This window comes from Rousettus aegyptiacus, unplaced genomic scaffold (genome assembly GCF_014176215.1).
Source record: "Rousettus aegyptiacus isolate mRouAeg1 unplaced genomic scaffold, mRouAeg1.p scaffold_m13_p_12, whole genome shotgun sequence".
NCBI classification, from domain to species: domain Eukaryota; kingdom Metazoa; phylum Chordata; class Mammalia; order Chiroptera; family Pteropodidae; genus Rousettus; species Rousettus aegyptiacus.
In genome coordinates this window covers 27,577,572-27,599,273 of record NW_023416287.1, presented here as the reverse complement: position 1 = coordinate 27,599,273, position 21,702 = coordinate 27,577,572, and the positions used below count along the sequence as shown (strand labels likewise).

The 21,702-nt window shown below is 37.2% G+C and overlaps 1 protein-coding gene across 6 annotated transcripts in view; it reads right to left on the bottom strand.

Moving 5' to 3' along the window:
- Positions 1 to 21,702, bottom strand: part of PLCB4 (phospholipase C beta 4) — a 370,645-nt gene that overhangs the window by 76,660 nt on the left and 272,283 nt on the right. For all 6 annotated transcript variants that reach the window (XM_016126462.2, XM_016118339.2, XM_016134383.2 and 3 more), the window contains 9 exons: positions 20,934 to 21,034; positions 20,221 to 20,278; positions 13,360 to 13,468; positions 9,069 to 9,279; positions 7,992 to 8,085; positions 5,724 to 5,803; positions 5,063 to 5,147; positions 2,346 to 2,436; positions 654 to 749 (listed from right to left, as the gene is read on the bottom strand). In XM_016126462.2, the coding sequence (XP_015981948.1) occupies positions 654 to 749; positions 2,346 to 2,436; positions 5,063 to 5,147; positions 5,724 to 5,803; positions 7,992 to 8,085; positions 9,069 to 9,279; positions 13,360 to 13,468; positions 20,221 to 20,278; positions 20,934 to 21,034 (925 nt within the window). The remainder of the gene's footprint in view (positions 1 to 653; positions 750 to 2,345; positions 2,437 to 5,062; positions 5,148 to 5,723; positions 5,804 to 7,991; positions 8,086 to 9,068; positions 9,280 to 13,359; positions 13,469 to 20,220; positions 20,279 to 20,933; positions 21,035 to 21,702) is intronic.

Here is a 21,702-nt window from a genome sequence, read left to right as displayed (position 1 = left end):
TCTCATAAGACCCATTTAAAACCAAACAGGGTTGTGGCTAGATGGCCAACATAAAATAGAAGCTAACAGCAAATATTCAAATACTTTAAGCAAGGCTGCCTTTGTTAAAATTATCTACCTATATAGATAGTTCTAGTGAGCTGGTTATTTAAATGAATTTGAACTTGAAATTTTAATACTGTCTTTGGGTTTCTAGTTAATTTTGTGCGTGCATACAAATCAACCATTTACCTGAGGGTGTCTACTCACGTTCCTTTCCTTTTAACTTGCCTTACTACTCTTGTTATTAACAACACTAAAGTTCGTGTTCTTGTTTGCACAAAGGGATTGCAAAATAGTCTTTTTATTCCAACTCCTGCTTTCTATGGTAAGTGCTTTAAGGAGCCTCTGGCTGTGAATTTCTGCTGAACAGCTGAATGCACAACAGGAACGGAGATGACTAAGCCACTAAAATCTAGAATCCAGGTAAAATGGAAATAATACCATTTGGGAACATACCCAAAATGCCAAAAGATTAAGTTTGGCACATGAATACACATCTATTAAGAACTAAAACATCACGTTATTTAAAAGGGTTCACAGAGACAATTCTTGTTATTCTTATTTTAAAAGTATTTTCGTGACATGTAAATTAGAAAAAAAGAGTGACTCACCATTTTCTACTTCTTCTTCATTATCATCCTCTAAAATGTTAACCGGGGCAGCGGATTCTCCAGCTTCCATCATGCTTTTCAAAGCTTCAAGTTGTTCTGTTATTCAAAACAAACAAGGAGAAGGAGACAGATGTTAGATCACTTATAAAACCTGGTCTTTAAGATTGACACTGAGAAGGAAATGAAAAGGGAGAGAAAATGTATCGTCTAGGCTCCTACTCGCTATGTTCCTACAGTGTCCTGATAACAAAGGCTCATAATTTGAAGAACAATTAAGGTGAAGTGACAGAAAAGAAACCTGCATATCGGAGATGGACAAAACTTAAAGAAAAAATATTTGAAATGTAATGTGTAAACTTGGGTCATTATCCTAATACATAAAAAACACTTATAAGTCAGTAAGATAAAGACAAATGAAATAATTTTAATAATGGAACAAAGAGGCAAATCATAAATAATAATATATATAGAAACTAACTATCAAAGACACACAAATAAAAAATTAAAGTATCATTTTTGTTCTATTATAGGGCAATATGTAAATGATGACCAACAGCCAGCATTAAGAATAGTGCTGGGAAACAGGCTGTCTCATATATTATGGTGAGTGTAGATTGGTACAACTTTTCTGAAAGACGGCATAACAAGATCCACTACAATGTCAAATGTATATATGCCAATCAACTCTAATTGTACCAACGTATTCCAAGGAGAAGTCTGCACAAATATACATAATTAACATTCAGGCACGTTTATCACTGCTGTTTTCATAGCGATAGAAATCCATTACCTTGGGACTGGTCAAATTATACTGTACTCTACAGAATAAATTCTGTATAGTGTACAATTCATGCATTAGAATTAAAGCTAGGATGTAGATTTATATCCTACTGGACATACTTGATCGATTTAAAAATAATAAAAAATTAGTACATTTAATGTGACTCTAGTTTTGTCAAAAATGTATGTATATGTCTAAACATGTGTCTATAGTACCTATATCTATGTGTAAAATATATAATTTAGTGCTATTTTATTTTTTATACTTTTTGTTGTTTTCATTGCCCCATGGTATAGTTGTTTTTATAATAAAATCTATAATTAATATAATATTTTAAATTTAGAATGTTTAAGGAAAAAAACACAATGCAATCATACCAATATATCATACTACTAATTTATTGAAGACATTTTCTGTAAGAAAGTATTTTCATAAAAAATATAGGTAAATATAGGGGAAAACGTCTATATAACATAATTTATCTCTCAACCTCTCTCTCTATGCACACATATACACACATCCACACTCTCACATTTATCTAGAATCCCTAGATATGTACATATCACACGGGAAAACTGCAAAGGGAAACTTTTAAAGACGAGTTTAGAGTGTATGAAATGATAGAATGCTAGTTCCTTCCTTATATCTTAATAAATTTTGAAATGCCTCCTCCATATCTTATTTTTCCTTGGGATCCCTTCAGATTGTTTTATATGAATGTGCTTTTCCTACTGCAGAAATGAACTGATGGAAATGTGGAAACTTTGCTCTGGAAAGTATATGTAACATCGCCACTACACCCTTTCCCCCGCAAATCAGTGGTTCTAAAATATATTTCATTCCAGGTAACAGAATTGTCCAAATACACAGTGTATGTATGCTTTCATCGCAGATGTGTGTATTTGACTTACTTTGTTCAACTTCAGGTTTCAGCCGTTTATTTTTTATAAGTATTTTTCTTTTGAGGTCATTGGGGGATGGCAAGGGCCTGCCTGGTTCAAGCTAGAGAGAAACAGAAAAGACTGAATTAATGACACGTTGTGCTTCTCCATTCTGAGTCTCAGCCCAGAATGAGCAGGAAGCCTGACTTATATAGCCACATCCACTAGATGGCAGTCAGCACAGTTTTATGTTTTCATTCTCCAAACCAAATTAGCCCACCTCATGTAACTTTGCCTTAGACTACTGCGGCAAACTTGACATCCACACAGTCCCCAATGTATGCAGAGTTGCTCCACCTTCCCCAGGGGAGCTGGGTCTGATCTGGGGTGATGTTGGGGGAGGGGGTCTTGTTCAACCTCAGGCTTTGCCCCTTTTAAGTATCTGGTAAAGTACAAAAAATCATTGTGACAGCTGGGGTCAGAATTGGCTTTCCTGACCTCAAGTCAAGAATCTCCCCTGATCTTCCCAAGTATTGGGCTGTTCAATAGGCTGATCTAACCTCAACACTTGGGACTGTGGTTTTGTGGGTTCAATAAGGGAATTAAGAAGGGAGTGGTCCTAATTACTGAAATCTGACCTCTACTGTGGTTTCATTTGTTTAGATTCATGTCCTTTCTTTTATTACCCCGGAGCCATAGAACTGTGCCATATCTAGTCATCCATTCCCATCCCCTCATTCATCCATCTATACATCCTCACTCACCAATCCACTCACTTACCCAACCACCCTACCAGGCATCCATTCATTTTCAGAGCTAAGTTTTATACTTCTTATTACATGCAAGGCACTGTGCATTCCTAGGTGTGTGTTGCCTTAAATAAAACCTTTTGCCAAAATTTTCCTTCTTTTGGGAAGCCTGCTGTAACTGGTCCATTTCCCAGCGACTTCTCTTGAGTCTGGATATCTCCAATAAATATTGGACACATCATAGGTCAACTACTCTTTTAGTTCTGCTTTTACATTATGTCCTGTGTCCACGCCCACCACCACGGCCCCCCAAGACTGAAAGTTCTTTAGTTCGGGAAGCAGCTCTTACTCTCATTTATATTACCTATACTTCCCACAATATCTTTCACATATGTGCACATCACTTCACAAAATATTGAGTGGTCATTTAGCAAAAGCAAGCACCTTAGCCCAATCAAATAAATAGAGGGCCTAGGTTAAAAAAATAATAAAATAATAAAAATAAATAAAAAATCAGGGAGGTTTCTTAGTTTGGGTTTCCTTCGAATCAGTCTCTGAGAAAGGATAAATGCACAAGTAGTTTATTTGGGAGGCTGCCCCAGGAAACTCCAAGAAGAGTAGGAGAGTAATAAAAAGAAGACAGGCAGCCAATCAAGGGTGTGTTATTAGGCAGACTATCACTGTGGGCAAGTGGAAAGCGATCCTGCTGGAGAACCCTGGGGGTCGGTGGCAAATACGTGCTCAGAATTATCCGTCTGGAGGAGTGAGGAAGCATGGGCTGGGGGTGTTCATTCTCTGGCACTCTGGCCTGTCATTCTCATGTGGGCTGAGCAGGCTCCAGCAACCAGAGCTCTCCCCAGAGGAAAAATTGCAGGTGTTGGTAGTCAGCTGAAAGGCAGGCCTCTACACAGGAAACAGGAAGTGCTACACAGACATGGACAGGGTGCCTGCAGCTATGGCTTCAGTAAACTGAAGAGAATCAGGGATGGGTGCAAAGGGTGCACGTTTTTTCAGCTCCCATAGATCACTTCTGAAAAAACCTCATTTTCTACTACGTGACATTCACAGGTAATACAAAGCACTTTCTTTCATGTCAGTCATTGTAATGTTCTACTGCCAACTCATTCTACCATGTCTGGGTCATGATCAGCTGCTTATCAACAGTGCGGCAAAATATTTTACTACTGTGCAGTGTTCTAGTACTTTAATTCCATTAGCTTTCCTGCTAATCATAACATCTGTGACAATGGATCTTAATCACTTGGGGTTATGGATCTTTCTTTAAATGTGATAAACTCTCTGGAATCTTTTCATACAAAAAAGATTGTATGCAATTAGAATGAATTCTGAAGACCCCACGAAGTCTAACTATGGGCCAAGGGTTAAGAATTCTTTGCTCGTTGAAGGAATCAGCAGGTGTAAAAACGAAGCTCAAAAAATGTACATATAACATTGCCCAAATATTTATTATGGAGTTGGGAACTTGAACTTCAGGCTCCTGTGACTTCAATCTGTGATCTTCCCATAACAATAGGCTCCCATGGATGCTAAACCATGGATGCTCATCTGATTAACCTTGCAAACTTTTAAAAAACACCATGCTCAGGCTTGATTTTGGATAACTTAAATCAGAATCTCTAAGTGCATACCTGGCAAAGGTATTTTAACATTTCCCCCAGGTGGTTCTAATATGTAACTGAAGTTGAGAATGACTGCTGAGTCTAAAATCTTGGCCAGGGGACACTTTATAAAATTTCAAGAGACAGATCTCAGAAACTATAAAGACCCCAATACCTTCCAAATTAGACTGAACCAGATGTTTATTTTTTGTCTCTCTCTACACATTCCTCTGAAGCATGATGAAAGCTTTCCATATCGACAAATTTAAATAAACATGAAGATCTTTAGCATTAGTCCTCTAGGACTACTTGACCCCTTAGAAATGAATTTCAAAAATATCCATTCATGTTAGAAATATGGTTAGCTAAAAATACGTACTGGATGTGATTCAAGTGCTTGTTTCAACAGGAGATCCCCAAATAGATCTTCGCAATATTTGGACATCTTGTACTGTTGGTATTTGCTGGAGAGAAAAAACTGGCATTTGTAAATTCAAACATCCATTAACCATCTAAGAATAAGAAACACTCATTCCTATACAATTTAAAACTCTTTACAAAGTACACGATTGTTCTCTTGATGTTAATGTAAGATATACTGTTATAAACCACAAACTTAAACCATTGTCTTTTAAAAAATAAGTAGATTCTGCCCCAAATTAAGATCTGGTAAACAGAATAAAAAAAGTCTTTCAAGTTCATAAAGTCTGATTTCAAATATACTACCAAATCTTCCAACTTAACGGAGCTTTGAGCAAGTGTCCTGTTGGTTAGAGGAGGCACCTCTGAAACACACTAAGATGACTAGGGGATTTATTTATTTATTTATTTTGGAGGTAGGGGGCAGTAGTGGATAAGGGTTCTTCCTTTCTCCCTCCCTTTCTTCGTTTCTTCCTTATCTTTATTTTTTTTTGCATAAGACTATGTGTTGCCTAAGACAAAACACATCATTTCATTATTTAAAAAGATAAAGAGCAGGAGTGAGGAATAGGGATTAGGAAATAATCCTTAGAGACTTGGAGTAGAATGCATCATTATACCTGCAGTGATTTTCAAAGGAGAGAATTACTGGATATTCAGATGTGACAAATGCTGTTTCCTTGATGGCTTGAATAACATCCTTTAAAGATAAAAGAGTGTTAATTAGAGAGAAAAGAAAAAATATACTTAAGGCACCTGAAACCAATCAGAGACTATTAATTTGAGCTTTTCAGAAAGTCAATTCTGGCATTCAGACTTGGAGAACCCTTTTATCTTGATACCTCTACAAGTTGAACCCCCTGTGGATAGACCCAGGTGCAGTTAATGGTTAATGATAATTTTTTTTCAAAGCTATCTTTTACTTCTCCAAACCTATGGACCTATTAACTGACAAGGCAGTTCCCCTACATGGCAGGTTAGCTCCTTGCTCAATAATTTGCCAGGCAGGTTCAGAGTTCACCTTTTTTTGTTGAGCAGGGGGCTTTTGGCACAGCAATTTTCACAGCAGGCCGCTCTTCTACTCCTCCTGCTTGAGGAGAAACGTGTTGGGAAGAACCTAAGGGCTGCTGGAAGCTTCATCGACTTTTCTCTGTATCTGGGAATCAATCAGTCTCGGCCTACATTTCATGAATCTGATAAAGACTCCTGTGACATGTACAATATCCCTTGTTTCCTATTTAGTCTGGTGAGGGTGGGAGACACCAGGGAGGGGATTTTCCTTGGTCGAGCAAAACAGGGAAGCAGTAAAACAGGGGAGTGAGCTGGATGACCCTCTCTGAATTGAGAGCTTGCTCACCTGAATGACCAAGTCACTGAGAGCTTTTGAATGAGCTGAACACGTCCTCTCCATCATGATGTCTCTTAAGAGACAGCTGGCCCAGCTCTCTGCTGAGCTTTAGAAAGCGTGGCTTCAGACCAATGCTTCTATAACCAGGGCATTATATTTGGTAAAAATCCCCAACTTACTGGTTTATAGTTAATCACAGGGAAAGTCCCATCATTCATTTAATCAGTAAAATATAATAGTTATGTAGGGAAATCTATTTTAAATGATAATGTCCTAGGTTAGATAATCTGGGAGTATTTTATTGAACATCTTTAAGGCCAAGGTGGTCCTTTAGTTATTCCTGCTTAAAGATACTTCCCAGGTAAGAATGCCCATGACCTAGATTGTCTACTTGAGCTGACCATGGGTTCTCCTTTGCTCATCTCCAAGCTGAGGGGAAGAGCTTTATTTTCAGCTAAGCTTCCTTATTAGGCTCATTAATTCTCTAAAAAGGACATCAACCCTCCCTGTCAGTCTGTATGGCTGTGCAAATCCATTTCCCACTCAAATATGCTCTTAGTACTTCTCAGGGAACATAATCTTGAATCCATTGCAGCTCAGAACTCACCAACAGCTTGGCTAAGAGAAATGATATGCACAGAGAATTATGGGTATAGAACAAAGGTATCTATGTTTAAAAACATCTCTGGTGACTTTCCAAGGTCGAGCACCACTGCTCCACATGTTGTAATAACTATTCCAAGTTACACCAAACTGACAGAGACCATGTACCTGACATGTTGGCCAACCACAGATTTTCATTTTTGATCCGTCTTTTGGTAGGATATCAGTGGAGCATATTGAGGAACGTTCTAAGAAAGGAACATTCAGATTGTGCATAGAGATCACCAAAAGGCCATCACTGAGATGCTTATTTGTGAAACTGTAGATTCCCTTTTATGAGGATCCCAGAGGAAAAACACTTCTCTCTGGTGTCAGTACTAAGAACAACTGTCCTTCTCTAGACCAACTGCTCTGTCTGCATTTATGAATTCTATGAATCATCATGTTTCTCTCCTTGTCCTGAATTCTACAAAGTTTGAAGCCCAATTTATGGTAATGCCTTGACATTTTACAGAACTACTTGACAAGCATTTATAAAAGCTAATCTCATTATCTTATTTTCTTACTCTTTTAGGCACTTTTTATCATCTATTTTATTTTCTGTATTCTATTTATCTTTTCATGCCACTTTGAAATCCTTCAGGAATTATGCAAAATAAGCAAGCAGAAAAAAATAGATAAGAAAATGAAGGATTTTTTAAAAGTAAGTAGAGCCAGGGAGATCGCATTATATAGCATTGTCAGCATTTGAAAGCAGGAAAAGTAGCATGAAGAAGATATTAAGTACAGAAAATATTTTTCCTTGACTTTCTCCTCAAAACGGGAAGACAGGAATATGAAGGTAAAATGCTTGAGAAAATGAATAATGTGTATTCTTCACATTATCTATTTCCACAAGAATTTGAAAGGGCTATGGCTATATAATTTTAAAACTTACTTTAAAAAGGATATCTGTACACATTGCTTTTCCATGAGTTATTATCGGTTCTTGGTCTTCACCTTTTCCATCCCAACAGTCAAGTTCGACACATCTAGGAAATAGCGAAATTATAATATTGGACCCTTACATTAAATAAAGTGTGTACAAATTAAGCCACCAAAATAAGTTTTCCAATAGAAGTAGAAAACAGAATAAATTAACACGATTATTTCATGGATTATGCAGGCAAAAATCACATTATTCTCTTTATCAGTTTGGTGTCATCAAAAAGAGACTGTCAGAAATTAAAAGAGATTTCGGAGATATAACAGTCAGTGTGATTCTGTATGAAATTCTAATTTTAACAAAGCTACAATCAAGGACAATTTGGGGATAACGGGAAATCTGAACATGGGCTAGGTTTTAGATGATGTTAAAATTAAAAAAATATTTTTAAAATTTTGTTAGGTAGGATGATGTTACTATGTTCTCACTGTCTCAGTGATTTGTACTCAAGTATTCGGGGACAGAAGTAGTGAAATACTTTCTTTTAAAGTATTTCCATACTCAAAAAAAAAAAAAAGGCAGGTTAAAAAATAAAGTATTGGATATTGATAATTAAGAAAAAATCGTAATGTAACTACATGTCTTATTTTTTACTTTCAGCATTTTTTCATATTTTAAACTTCAAATGTTTGCCCGTTTCTGTAAAAGGAAAACAATTTTCAATAATCTTTCTTTTCAGAGAATGAAAATTTAGAACTTTTAACATTAAGTAAGGCTAAGTTTGCAAGTGCCTATGACTAATAGGAAACTTAGCATGACTTCTTAAAATATATATGTGTGTATATATATATTTTGCAAGTTTTGGAGAATACTTCAAATTTACAGTCCAAAATATCTTTTGACCACAGGAGGGCTCTAGACCTTTCTGGAACAGATATTGTCCTTCGTTTCTCAGGGTTAAATGGCCATCATACTACATTTAGGAGGAGGACCAATGTCCTTTTCATTTTGAATATTACTTCCTTTTTGGCAGAGAAAAGTTAAAGGGCATCATATACAAAAAAATAACAGTCATCTTGTGTTTCTGACCTGCACCCGGCCAGGAGAACCTGTCTGTACATTTCCACCGAAGACTTCCCACCAAATTGTCGGCCAGTGAGATAGGTATTGTGGGAAGAGCTGATGAAGTAGTGAGCCAGAGGATGGTCCATTTCTTGGTAAAGTTCTAAACGATCTAGAAAGACGGGGGCATTTTCATCTGACATCAGATATCTGCAAAATCCATCACTTGATATGACGCCTAGGGGAAAAAAAGAATATCTTTGTAGAGTTGTGGCTCTGAAGACACTCATCTTATGTTTTATTCATGAAAGCTGAATCAGCTTAAATAGGAGGAGTAAAAACTTCATCATAGTCTCTTTTCTAAGAACCTTAATTTTTCAGAACTTGAACAAAACAACATAGTTGTACGTGATAAGTAACTTAATGCATTCTACAAAGAGGTCCATAGTGGTGGAACACACAGTTCACTAAGTATAGGACAGCACCAGGAACTGCGGTGACCAGGGGTTAAGGGGATCTCGGTCTAGTTCTGCCTCTGCCACTCACTCCTTCTGCTCCAGGGTCTCAGCTTCCTTTTCTGTCAAATGGGCAGAAACAATGGCAACACGTGCTTCCCTAGACTATTACGAATGACAAATGAGAATATAGACAAGGGGTGCTCTTAAAAATCTGGAATACATACAACTGTAAGGCATTATTGTTCTTCTGGGTTTGGAGATGAATTAGTGACCTCTCTGGATTTAAACAACTTAATTTTCCTATTTTATCTAAAAGGCAAGGGGTATGGGACTGATGAGAAGAGTCTGCAATGGTCATTGAAATGTGGCCCCAAGAGCCACTGTTTATTTCAGCCACACCTTTCTGACACAGGGATGGGGCCCATGATTAACTGCAGGAGAGGCGATCAATATTTCTGCATCTTCTCCTATCCTATCAATCACTGACAGCTTCAGCTTTTTGGTTTTTTTAATCATTTGTAAATTATGAACTGATTTCAAGCTTGTGGAAAAATATAGATGATAGCATAACAAATAAACCATAGACCTACACCACAGCTTTGTCAGATCTTAGTATTTTACCTTATTTGTTCTACATTTTTAAAGGAATACATAATGACAGATGCCTTTGCAGCACCCTGTGTACCCTGCACTCAGTTGCATTCAATTCCATCTTTCTACTCCATTGTAGACAACCACTATCCTAGTTTTTGTACTTAACATTCCTCAAATGGTTTTGTAACATTGCTACATATGCATTTATCCCAATATAGGTAGTTTGACTATTTTAAACTTTATATAGACGAGATTCCACTATTTGCATTCACAACTTGCTATTTTTACCCTATATTTTCTTGGGACTTACCCAGTTAATATAAGTACCTCTTGTTCATTTATTTTTCACTGAATAATGTATAGTAGTATGTACAGCAGTAGTATGTAGTGTGTAGAATATATAGTAGTCTATGTATAAATATACCACAAGTTATTATCCATTATTATGTTGATGGATATTTAGATTATTTCTAATTATAATTAAAAGTACTGTGATAAAAATTAGTGTCTCTATCTCCTTAGGCACATACATTCATTCTAAGAGCAAGTACTTTTTGAGACACTGGGATAGATGCAGTGATAGAAAAAACAGACAAGTCTCATAGTCACGGAACTCATATTACGAGCAAGAGAACAAAGAAATTAACGAATAAATGTTTAATATAATGCCATAAAAGTGCTAGAAGGAAATAGAAAGCAGGAAATGAAAGTGATAAGAATGACCAAGATGCTGTGTTAGACACGTGGCCAAAAAAAGCTGTTCTGAGGTCACATTCATGCTTGGGGAGCAAGCCGCATGCACACCTTGGGGAACCCCATTGCAGGGAGAAGGATCAGCAAGTGCAATGACCCTGATGCAGAAGTGTGCGATGGAGGGGAAAGTAGCTGGAAATGAGTTCGGAGAAGCGGGCCAAGGCTATATCAGTTGGACATTAGTCTTCCTAAGCATTTTGGATTTTATTCTAAGTGTTCTGGGAAGCCTTTGGAGAGTTTTGAAGAGTACAATAATATGATTAGATCTGGTTTTGAAAGGTTTACTCTGGCCACTGTGTGGAGCATAAATTGCAGGGCATTGAGTAGAAAGGAGAAGACTAGCTAGAAGTCAACTGGTATTGTCCAGGGAGAAATGACGTAGGCTCAGGTAGTCTGGTGAAGGTGAAGATAATGAGAAATGATTTATTCAGGATTTATTTTTAGGATAAATCTTGCTGGTTTTGCTGATGGATTAGAGGTGATGTGAAAGAACAAAGGATGATGCCAAGCATTTTGGCTTGAAAAGCTGGGTGAATAATGGTACTGATTTCTAGGCTAGGAAAGGAACAGGTCTGTGGGCAAGGAGAAGCAAAACATGGTGTACATATACATTTGAAATGCCATTTCAACAACCAAATGCAGAGTTCTACTACAGGTCCATAGCTTAAGTTGGAGGTTAGGAGTGAAGAGTTAGTGAGAAAGTCGTGTGTAAAGAAGAAACTTAAAGCCACCAGTCTGGATGAGCTCACCTAAGGAGTGAGTGTAAATGGAGCAGAGATCTGAGGATTGAGCTTGGCCACTCGGATATCCATAGTTGGGAATTATATGAGAAATTCTGTAGGGTACACACCTGGAAGTGGAAAGGATGCGCTGGAGGAGAGGTACATTTTCCACTGTACTATTGCCAAAATAGTCACCAAGGTAGTAGTTTAGACCAATTTATGCCCCCACCAGAAGTTTAAAGGTGGGCCATTTGTACCACATTCTCACTCAAACTTGATAATGACAGAATTTAAAATTTCCATCATCAGTGAAATAGTGAAGCTGTGCTTTTTAGAGGTGTCAGCGGTCACTTCACAGTCATTAGGATTTGGAAGGAGTTTAGAAATAATCGATATAACTCTATCATAACATCTATGGCACTGCCATGGACCTGCCAAGTCATGTCTTTCTTCTTTAACAGATCACAAATGCCCTACTCAGTTTTGAATCCTAGTATCCAGCACAGTGCTTGGCACCCAGTCAGCCCTCTACAAACTTTAAGGAATAAAGGTAGAGAGAGAAATACTAGTTGAATGACTGCATGAACCCTCACCATCTTAGAAGCAGGGAAACTGAGGCCCAGGAATATAGTTTCCTGCTCACGGTCACGCGGTGACAGGGTAGCAGCAAGAATCAAATCAAATAGTGCAAAGCGCTATATTTTCTATTGAGCCACTCCTCCCTTCACTTTAATCCCATGCAAAGTGGAATTATAAATTATGATACTCACAATACTGATATAGAGGTAAGTAAGGAAGCAGTCTGTTAAAAATAGGTATTTGAGGTCCTATCAGAAGGTACAAATGTAAGACTACAACCAAGGGAAAACTCTATTGGACTTGTAAAAAATATCAGGGATGACGCGGTATGGTGGGCCAGGCATGTGTATAAACAGGTTCTATGTGGGTCCAAAGAACGTGTAAACCTTTCCAGCACATTCACTGAGATACAAAATAAATGAAGAAACTCCAGCCATGAGATTCATAGGGACGTAGGACAGACTGAACTTGAATCTAGATCTTCTTTCTCTCTCCACTGAAACATAAGGCCAGAGGACTGAGCTCAGGTGGTTCCTGGCACCCTCAGTCCAGTTATATTGGCATCTTCCTTCCCTTCATTTGCAGGTGTTTCCCGCTGCTATTGGACAGATTTTAAATGTTCTCTCCATGCTTTTCCTTTGTCAAATATTGGAATGAATAACACATTGCTTCCAAAGTTTCATTGAAAGGGGCAAAGGTTCGAAAACCCCAACAATTTGCTAAATTTATTCCCAAGTATTTAATTTCATATCAGTTGCATTTATCTTCCATACCAGAGGTCAAAGGAAGGGTGAGAAGGCTCAAATAATGTACTAAATTTACTGGGCTTGGCAAACTAAAGGAAGAAAAAGAAGGTGTAAATTTTTATAGGAAATTAAGTTCTTTTCAAAGATTGTAAACTTTGGCAAAGATTATATTTGGCATTTTTACATTTTAAATATTATGTAATACTAAAGATCTATGATAAGAAAGTTCAAGGGGGAAATACCATTATGTGTTTAATAAAACAATAAATTCGATATTTTATTTCGAGCAGCACATACATATTTAGTGTAAGGTAAAATTTATGCCAACTTAGAGCGAGGAAAAAAAAGTCAGTTCCATGGCATTTAAAGATACTTTTAACTAAAACCAGAAGGCTTTAAAAGTTGCATACATTCTTGCTTTTTTTTTTTAATAAAGAAAAATTCTCTTTTTTTTCACTTTAATTACCTTTTTTCTTTAAGTCTTCATCAGGCTCATACATCTCAATGATCTGCATTGCCCTTTTAGCATCATAAAATGGGAATAAAATTTCATTCAGGCGAGGATCTCGTTGATGCTATGATGGGAAAATAACTCCATTTAGGTTGACATTTCTTGCCTTTATGGCATTACTCAATCTCTAAAACAAGATATATCTATAATATCATGTTTATAGTACACAGATAGGATTTCACTGTCTTCCTGTCTTTCTCCCTAAAATAAAACTACAAAAAACTCCAAATATGGAAGAACTTGGCTGGTTCCTCTCACTGAGCTAGAAAAGGAGAATACAGAATATACTTTTTTTCCCCTTCGAAAATTGAAGGATATGTAACAGTGTGCATGTCAACTGTATTGTCTTCTAGTTCCCATACCACAGGTAAGATATCTGGCATGTCTATAAAAAGTGAGGTCAAAAATATTTTTAAAAAGGAAAAACAAAAGCAAAAATGAAAAACCCCCCAAAGAATTCAAATAGATAATATATTAAATGCCAAAACAAAAACAATAATAACAATGAAATCCCCTAAGACAGGCAAACATCATTTCATTTCCATTATTTAGATATTCTACATCAATAAAAGATTTCTTGGGCACTCTACAAACTTCACTTTTTGGAGTTAATATTGATCAAAATGAACCAATGGTAATAACGAGGAAAGTTAATCAGCATAAGGATATTTACAAACTATAAACAGTATGGAAATCTGCCTTTTTCTCTAGGAAATTGAACTCAGTTTGCCCTGAGGAAATTCTCTGGGCAGAGAATGCATGAAAGATTAAGGTGCTTAGGGGGGTGGCAACGTCATGCTTTTCCAACCAGCACCAAATGCTCATGGCACTACACGAGGTACCAGGGGCTGCTCTTGCAGTTCTGTCACCCTAACTTCACATCGATGATGAAATAAGTTTAAATTACCAACGACTCAGCTAAATTTGTGTATGTACGTGTGTGTGTGTGTGTGTGTGTGTGTGTGTGTGTGTCCATCTGTCTGTATATATCTTCGGGCAGTGGGTCCATTAAATTTTCTTAGTGTTCACTGTGGCTTAGAGGACCGAACACTGTGACCCTGGTCTTCCATTAAATAAATAGAGCAAACTTCAATGAAATAATGGCAGATAAGCAGATGTGAGCAAAACTGGTCAATAGGTAGGATCTTGGCAACAAACTCTTTACCCAAATATATGCACAGACTTTGGAAAAACACTATTGAAAATGTATTTAAGAAACAGTTGTTAAAAGTTCATATGGATTTCCCTTCCCCATTTATTGTGAAATGATGATTTGAAAAGTGGTTTACATAGAATGAATGCCTTTGGCCAACAGAACATTTGATGTAATTTCCTAAAGCACTTGTGGCCTAGCCTGTTCTGGTCCTCCCACCTCCCCACCAAGTTGAGTGTTAACTCAAAAGGAATCAATATCTTTTTGTCAATTTATCCCAATGAAGCATGCTTCTGTTGTCATCTAAAATTACGGTTCACAACAGCTCACATCCATGCATGTGCTAGAGCAGAAGCTGTTATAATAATAACAGGCCTTGAGACCACAAAAAACAAAAGTTATGGGGTATGCAGAGAAACTGTGAAGTAGGCCATGGAATGCCGGCAAGTGAAGGCATGCTACGCCCTGCTTGTAAAATGGATGCCATCATGCAACTCTAGGACTCGCTATTCGAGGAAATGACAAGCACCACCCGTCTGGTGAGAATGCATTGTTTTAAAAACAAACGAACAAATGAACACAAAACTCTAGGTACATTCCTTCTCCCGTCTGTCTCTAAATACCATGGAAGAAGATGTATGTGGGATAGAAGGTCCGTTTAAGACCTCAATGCAGTGTGTTCATGGTTGGCCACTCTATTTCTCTCCCTTATTAAAATTAAGTCTTTTCATTTAAAGATATACTACTCATTGGTAAGTATTCTGTACTCATGGAGATGATGGGGCAAATCCATATGAATTACAAAGTGAGAGGAAGATAAGAGCCAGCTAAAGGAGAGAGAAGAGATAAAGTCAGGGAAAGGAGGAGAGGGAATCTCAACATTCTTATGTGCTTTTAATATATAAATATGTGTGTACTCTAGTCCACTCCCACAGTGGATGCCAGTGACAGCATCGCCCTCTCCTGGGAGCTTGTTAGAAATGCAGCTTCTCAGGCCCCACCCCAGTCCTTCCAAATCTGATTTTCTGGGCTGGAACCCATGAATCTGTGTTTTAGCAAACCTTCCAGATGATTCTGACATGCTCTGATTTAAGAAGCACTACTCTAACATTTGAAAGGTAGGCCTTTTAACACATTTGCATATCATTAAAAAAAAGCACCTAAGTCCTGCAAGGGTAGAAGAATGCTAAATGGTTAAGATGTCCTCCCAATTAACACCTATCAAAATTTAGTCCCAAGGCATGATATTCACTAGAACATCCTGCCTCGCAGAAGCAATAGCTAAGAAAACCAAGTCCTAAAGTGGATGTATCATAATCCCCTATTCTACATTCATAGCAAATAAATATTAAGAACAGACAATAGGTAATTGCATTTGTTTTTGCATCTGTTGTACCAGATTACATAACCTTTTGCTTTCCCTAAAATTTTCACATTTCAAAACAAAAGGAAATACTGTGCAATCTGGATAATCCAAAGGCAAGGGAGCAAATGGTAAGATTTCCATTAGTCATAAAACTATCATTTTTAAATGAAAAAGCAAAAGAGGAGAAAGATTGTTTCCAGGCAATCTCTGAGTAATAAAATTGCAGAAGTGTTCCACATGGACATAAGCACAGTGGGGCAAATGTCTTGTATCTCTGAGGGACTACAGGTTTTCAGCTGGGAAGAAATTCACCCAGGACAGTCATCCCATGATGTCTAGAGCTTTGTAAAATGAGATTCTAAACAGCTTCCAAAAATAGGTCACAGAACACGCCCAAGTGAATGAGGAGTTAATGGACATGGCTCTATCACTATGTCCTTGCTCTTACTGAGAAAAGGCACCAACTGGTTTCAAGCCAAGCAGCATTTGAGAAACATAGATGTTGACATAAATAATATTTAAAAGAGATATAAAGAAAATAAAGAGATAATTGGCAAGGGTAGGGTTACTTGTGAGACTAAATACCTCCTTCTCTCTCTTTGCCTATGCATTAAAGAATAAAGATACTGTAAACAGAAAGAGATCTTGGGGCCTTATCTTCTTTTGACTGGAAAACAAGTAATAAATAAATAAATTTTAAAAATCAGGTTTAGCCCTAATGTGATGATACCATATGTGTACTGCAGGGGGAAGATTACCAGCAACAAGAAAATCAAGCTAATTCCTTATTATTATGGGTATCTAAGATCTTTCCCTTTTCTTATTTTGATCTTTCTCTCCTGTTCTCCATGCATCTCTCAATTTTGCAGAACCCCAGATGTTATAACCTTTGTAAGAAGTCAGAGGACAAAAGTAAAACTAAAATCAATTCAGCTTCTCATTGAGAACAGGAAAAGAAAAGTGAAACCAACTGATGCCCAGAGATTTTAATTAGTCCTGCCACAGACAGAGAACTGAGTGGAGAGCCGCATCTAAGCATGGGGCAGCTCAGAGTGCCTCCACCAGCTCTCCTAGGCTCCAGTTTGCCATTTTCATAATACAAAGCAAGTTTTCCTCAGACTACTGGATAGGAACTAGACACATAGTTGTGGTAAAATTTTAGATTGGCTAGTGAGTTTCCATGACTAAATTCATTATGCTGCTCTCACATACTTTCCATCTGCACCAATTATTCCAAGGAGGAACCCAGGTAATTCACTGGGACAGTACTTCACTTCATAAAATTTACTGAATCACCTGGGAATCGTTAAATGTAGACTCCAAATCAACAAGTCTGGGTGGGACTCAAGATCCTGTATTTCTAATAAGCTCCCGGAGGATGCCCATGTTGCTGGTCCCACACTTTGGGGAGCAAGGAGATACTGAGAAGCAGAGAGGAACAGGTCTAAAGCTACTGTGAAAAGCTAGTAAGTGTTGATGTCACGGATAGGGAGGAGGTGATACAAACCCCTAAAAGGTGATTACGGCAGTAAATTGCCAATTGCCCTTCCACTTCTCCTTCCAGTTTCCTGGAGTTATACATTACTATATTGAATAGAAAAGTTTATATAAAGAGTAAAGGGATTTACAAGTTGGAAGGTGGTGGGAGGCTACATAGCTTTCATAATATAAATGGCATTTTTCCCCTGTTACCTAGTCTAATTGGTTAATTCTGGTGTGAACTTATCTACTGATTTCGCTCTCTTGATCATTTCTCTGGTCACCTTGCTAAACTCTCTTACTTACTCAAAGAATTTTTCACTTGATATTTTTTAATTTGCAGGGTATACGATCATTGCCTGCCAATAATGAGTAGGGCTTTGTCCTTTCACATTCACGAGACTTATTTTTCCTTGTCTTGTTGCATGACCCAGAGCTTCTAATACAATGTTAAAATCTGGCTTGTTGAGACTATGTGGCCAAGGCATTTTGAAAATGTTTAGGTCTGAGCTTTTGGATTCATAAAGCCTTACATTCCAATGCCTGCTCCTTTCTTGAGTGAACTCTGTCTCTTGTCATTATGAGTTTTGAAGGCGCTCTGTCTAAAGGGTGCCTTTGAATTTGGAGATTGATAGGGCTCAGAAGAGAGGGTGCAAGGAGCTGGCAGAACATTGCTTAAGTTCAACAAAACTTTTTCAGGGAGACATTCAGATTTCTGTCTATTTCTTATGGTTGAGTTCACTAGGATAGAAAAGGAAGAGATCCAGAGCTGACACTTTGATTAAAAACAAAAGCTGTTCACTTTCCTGGACTGTCTTATAGTCTCTATGACCTAAAGACATCACTATAAAATCACACTGATTCTATCAGTCCTGCCCCCAAATCAAAAGTGCTTCCCTACTATTAATGAGAAGCCAAACTGGAGGAAGCATATACAACAAATGAGTGCTACTGGCCACTGTAATAGTGATTGATAAAAGCTTACCAAATGTGAAATATTTTAAGAAAGAATTCGGATGGCAGAGCAAGAAAGTATGGGTGATCGTATCTTTTAAAAGGTAAATATTATGTCTTAGATTTATAAGAATGACAAGAGTGATTACTGGGTAAGCCTACAAATACAATCCATAAAAGGCATGAAATAAGAGCCCATGAACACAGCACCTATCCTCAGACTCCAGAACTGTTTATTTGTGCAGTGAAATGCATATTAAGCTCTCTGTACTGTTTAATAGATGGCCAGGTGTCAGCCTCACCCCAGAGCACACAAGAGGTCTTTTTTTTTAGGAAGTGGCAAATTGATGATGTAGATTTTTCTCCTCTCCACTAAAGTGTCTTCCCTCTTTGGTAGAAAGCAAGATTCCTACCCATCTCACCAAAATTTAAGATGATCCAATGATCTAAAGGGCATGAAGAAGCTGAAGGAAAAAGCACAATAATTTCTTTTAAAGAAGAGGAGGGAGAAGGGGTTAAGGAAACAACAGAAGTCAATTTAACTTCTGAGCAATGGTAGCATAAGAATGTGGATAATATCTGGGTAAAGATTATGAACGTATTATTCACATGACCAAAAACTAGTGGAACAGAAGAACTTAAAATGTTTTCAAGTAAAATAAATATTGTATCATACTGAAAGGCTTATTTAAAAGCAGTGGCATCTGCGCTGGTATGTGGAGTATCTTCCCTTTCCTGCATCAGTGCTTTTCAGCTCAGGTCACCACAGCTCCTACAGTGCGACCCTAGCAATTCGAAGTAACTGAGTCCTGGTGGGAAAAGAAAAGACAAGCCCTTTGGCAAAAATGTGATCTATCTCTACAAACTGGCAAATCACAGTCAGCCTGCTGTCTTTTCTTGAGGCAACGGCTCATGTCTGCATGGTACTGCCTTTTCTAACATTTTCCCTTTATATGGCATAATGGTTCATTTGAAGTGTTTTGAAACAAAAATATATTGTCTATTCCTCACTTAAACTCTTATTATTATTAATGTGTTGGAAAAAAAGTGAATTTTCCTTTCTGGGTTTAGCAAGAACTTCAGTGGGTTTCACTGGAGAGAAAACACCTTTTATTTTCTGCGTGTAAAGAAAAAAGCTCATTTTAGTTGGAATAAAAGTTGCAACCTTTACTTGTTCTAAAATATTTTTTTTTACTGTGTTTAAGAAAAATATTCAACCAGTTTTGGTTGTTAAGTGAATCATGTTCTAAAATTAGTTCTGAGGATGTTATAAAAATAAAAAGTAAAAATTTAATCTGCAATCCAATTGGCCTAATATGTACTATATTTTCACCCTGGAACACCAGTGTTGTGCTTGTTGTAATAATGTTCTATTTGAACCTGCATATTTTTCTTACATGCAATCCATTAAAAGGCAAAAATAAAGCTTTCCAGTCCATGCAAAGGTATGAGAAAAAGTTAGCAATGGAGAATCCAACTATAGTGTGGTAAGTTCAATCCATTCTCTTTCTGTTTAATGAGATCAATAGAAAAAAAAAATAAGTACCTTAAATATCATCTTGTGAAAATATAGACACATATAATTAAATGAATATATTATAAAATTCACACGCACACACAGAACCAGAGCTACACATCACAGCAAGAAACCAACAAAAAAGCAGTGTGCGAAGCCAACGTGTAGGAAGTGCATGAACACACAAGGGTAGCAGCTGATTTTTGCACCTGGTAAAGCCATAATGGAAAGATCAGCAGGTCAGAAGCGAAGCGAATGAGGGCATATGTTGCGGGCATGCAATGAGGACACTGGAGAGGCAAGCCACAGCACACAGACTTTATGGAGTTAATGTATGAAAAAGCTTACTTCATTTAGAAAGCTCACTAATTGGTCTACCGTTAAATAATCAGTTTTGTCTCCATTGCTGAAAAGAAATTTATTAGAAAAAGTAAGTTTTTGTATATGATGCTACAGTAGGTACGATTTACATGTTGACATTTGTTGATAATTCTAAACTTATTTTCTAACCCTGAAGTAGTGGTGCATTCTTAAAATGGCCAGAGACTGTTTGTAAGGGAAAACAAAAAACAATAAACAAAAAAACAAAAAACCCACAACGAAGGAAAGAAAGCACTCCCACTAGCTTACAGAAAATGTCTGCAATTCCTCGTTAGCATTATCGAAAGACATTATTTAAAAAACAACATGTAAGTCATCCATTTGAGATAACTGGAATGAATGAACTTTTCAACAACATAATAACATTCCAAATCGAATCTAGTTAGTTCACATAATGGGTTAATACCTAAAGGAGCAGGTTAAAATTGTAGGTAGTTAGTAAAGCCAATGCAAGGGGGAAAAAAAAAAGTTCCAGGTGCTGCCACTAACTTATGTAAAAGCTTCTCAAAAAATCAGAGCGAACTTTTACACAGATAAACTAAGGGGTGAAAATGTGACCCTGACTAGATATTCCTAAATACTATCAACATACTATAATAAAACATTATGACAAAAAGTTTTAAAACTCTAAAAGGACAAGGATAACATTGATAGGACACTTTCCCATAAATAAAACTTACATTTTTTTAAAAAGATCCTCTATATCTGTCCGAGGACAAATTTTTTGTGTCAGTTCATAGAACTTTTCATAAGTAAATGCTGCAGGCTCAATTTCATCATTCTGTAAAGAATAAAAGTGTGTCATAAATCATGGAACATAATTTCTCCTTGGAGGGGAAGAATCCATAGGATCATGAAGCAAAGAGATGACCATTTGGGGTCCAAGGGCCTCCGTCTGGGATTCTTGCTGACAGAAACCAGAAGGCCAGCCTCCGGCCTCGGCCAGACCACCCATACAAGGCATGTGTAAATGAGTGTTTCTAGTTACCACACAGCCTTGGTTTGTGTGTTCAAATTTCAGCTACAGCTGGGCCTGCTCTAGGAAACATCCCATAGAACAGATATTAAGAAACACTTCCTTCTTCTCTCCTTGAGAGAGAAAAGCAAGTGCCTGCTTAAAGAATACCGAATAAATTAAGCCCAAAGTTTACTTATGCTTATTTTGTGAATTTTCACAAGAACACATGAAGGGGCTCAGGACAACCCTATAAGACTTTACTTTTCATATAAAAATTTATATTTGAAATAGGATTTGTCAGAGCAGCAACAGACTTAAATCATTCTTGGAGTCAATAAATTAATTTCAGTTATTTTAAATCTGAAGGGCCGTAAGCACAAATGGTTTGTGTAGGAGGAAGTGCTCCATAAAATACTGCAAAGCCATCTTGAAGAACTGAATTTATTAGTCAATTATTCATGCTGACATTGTGCTTGGTCAAGGCAATGTTG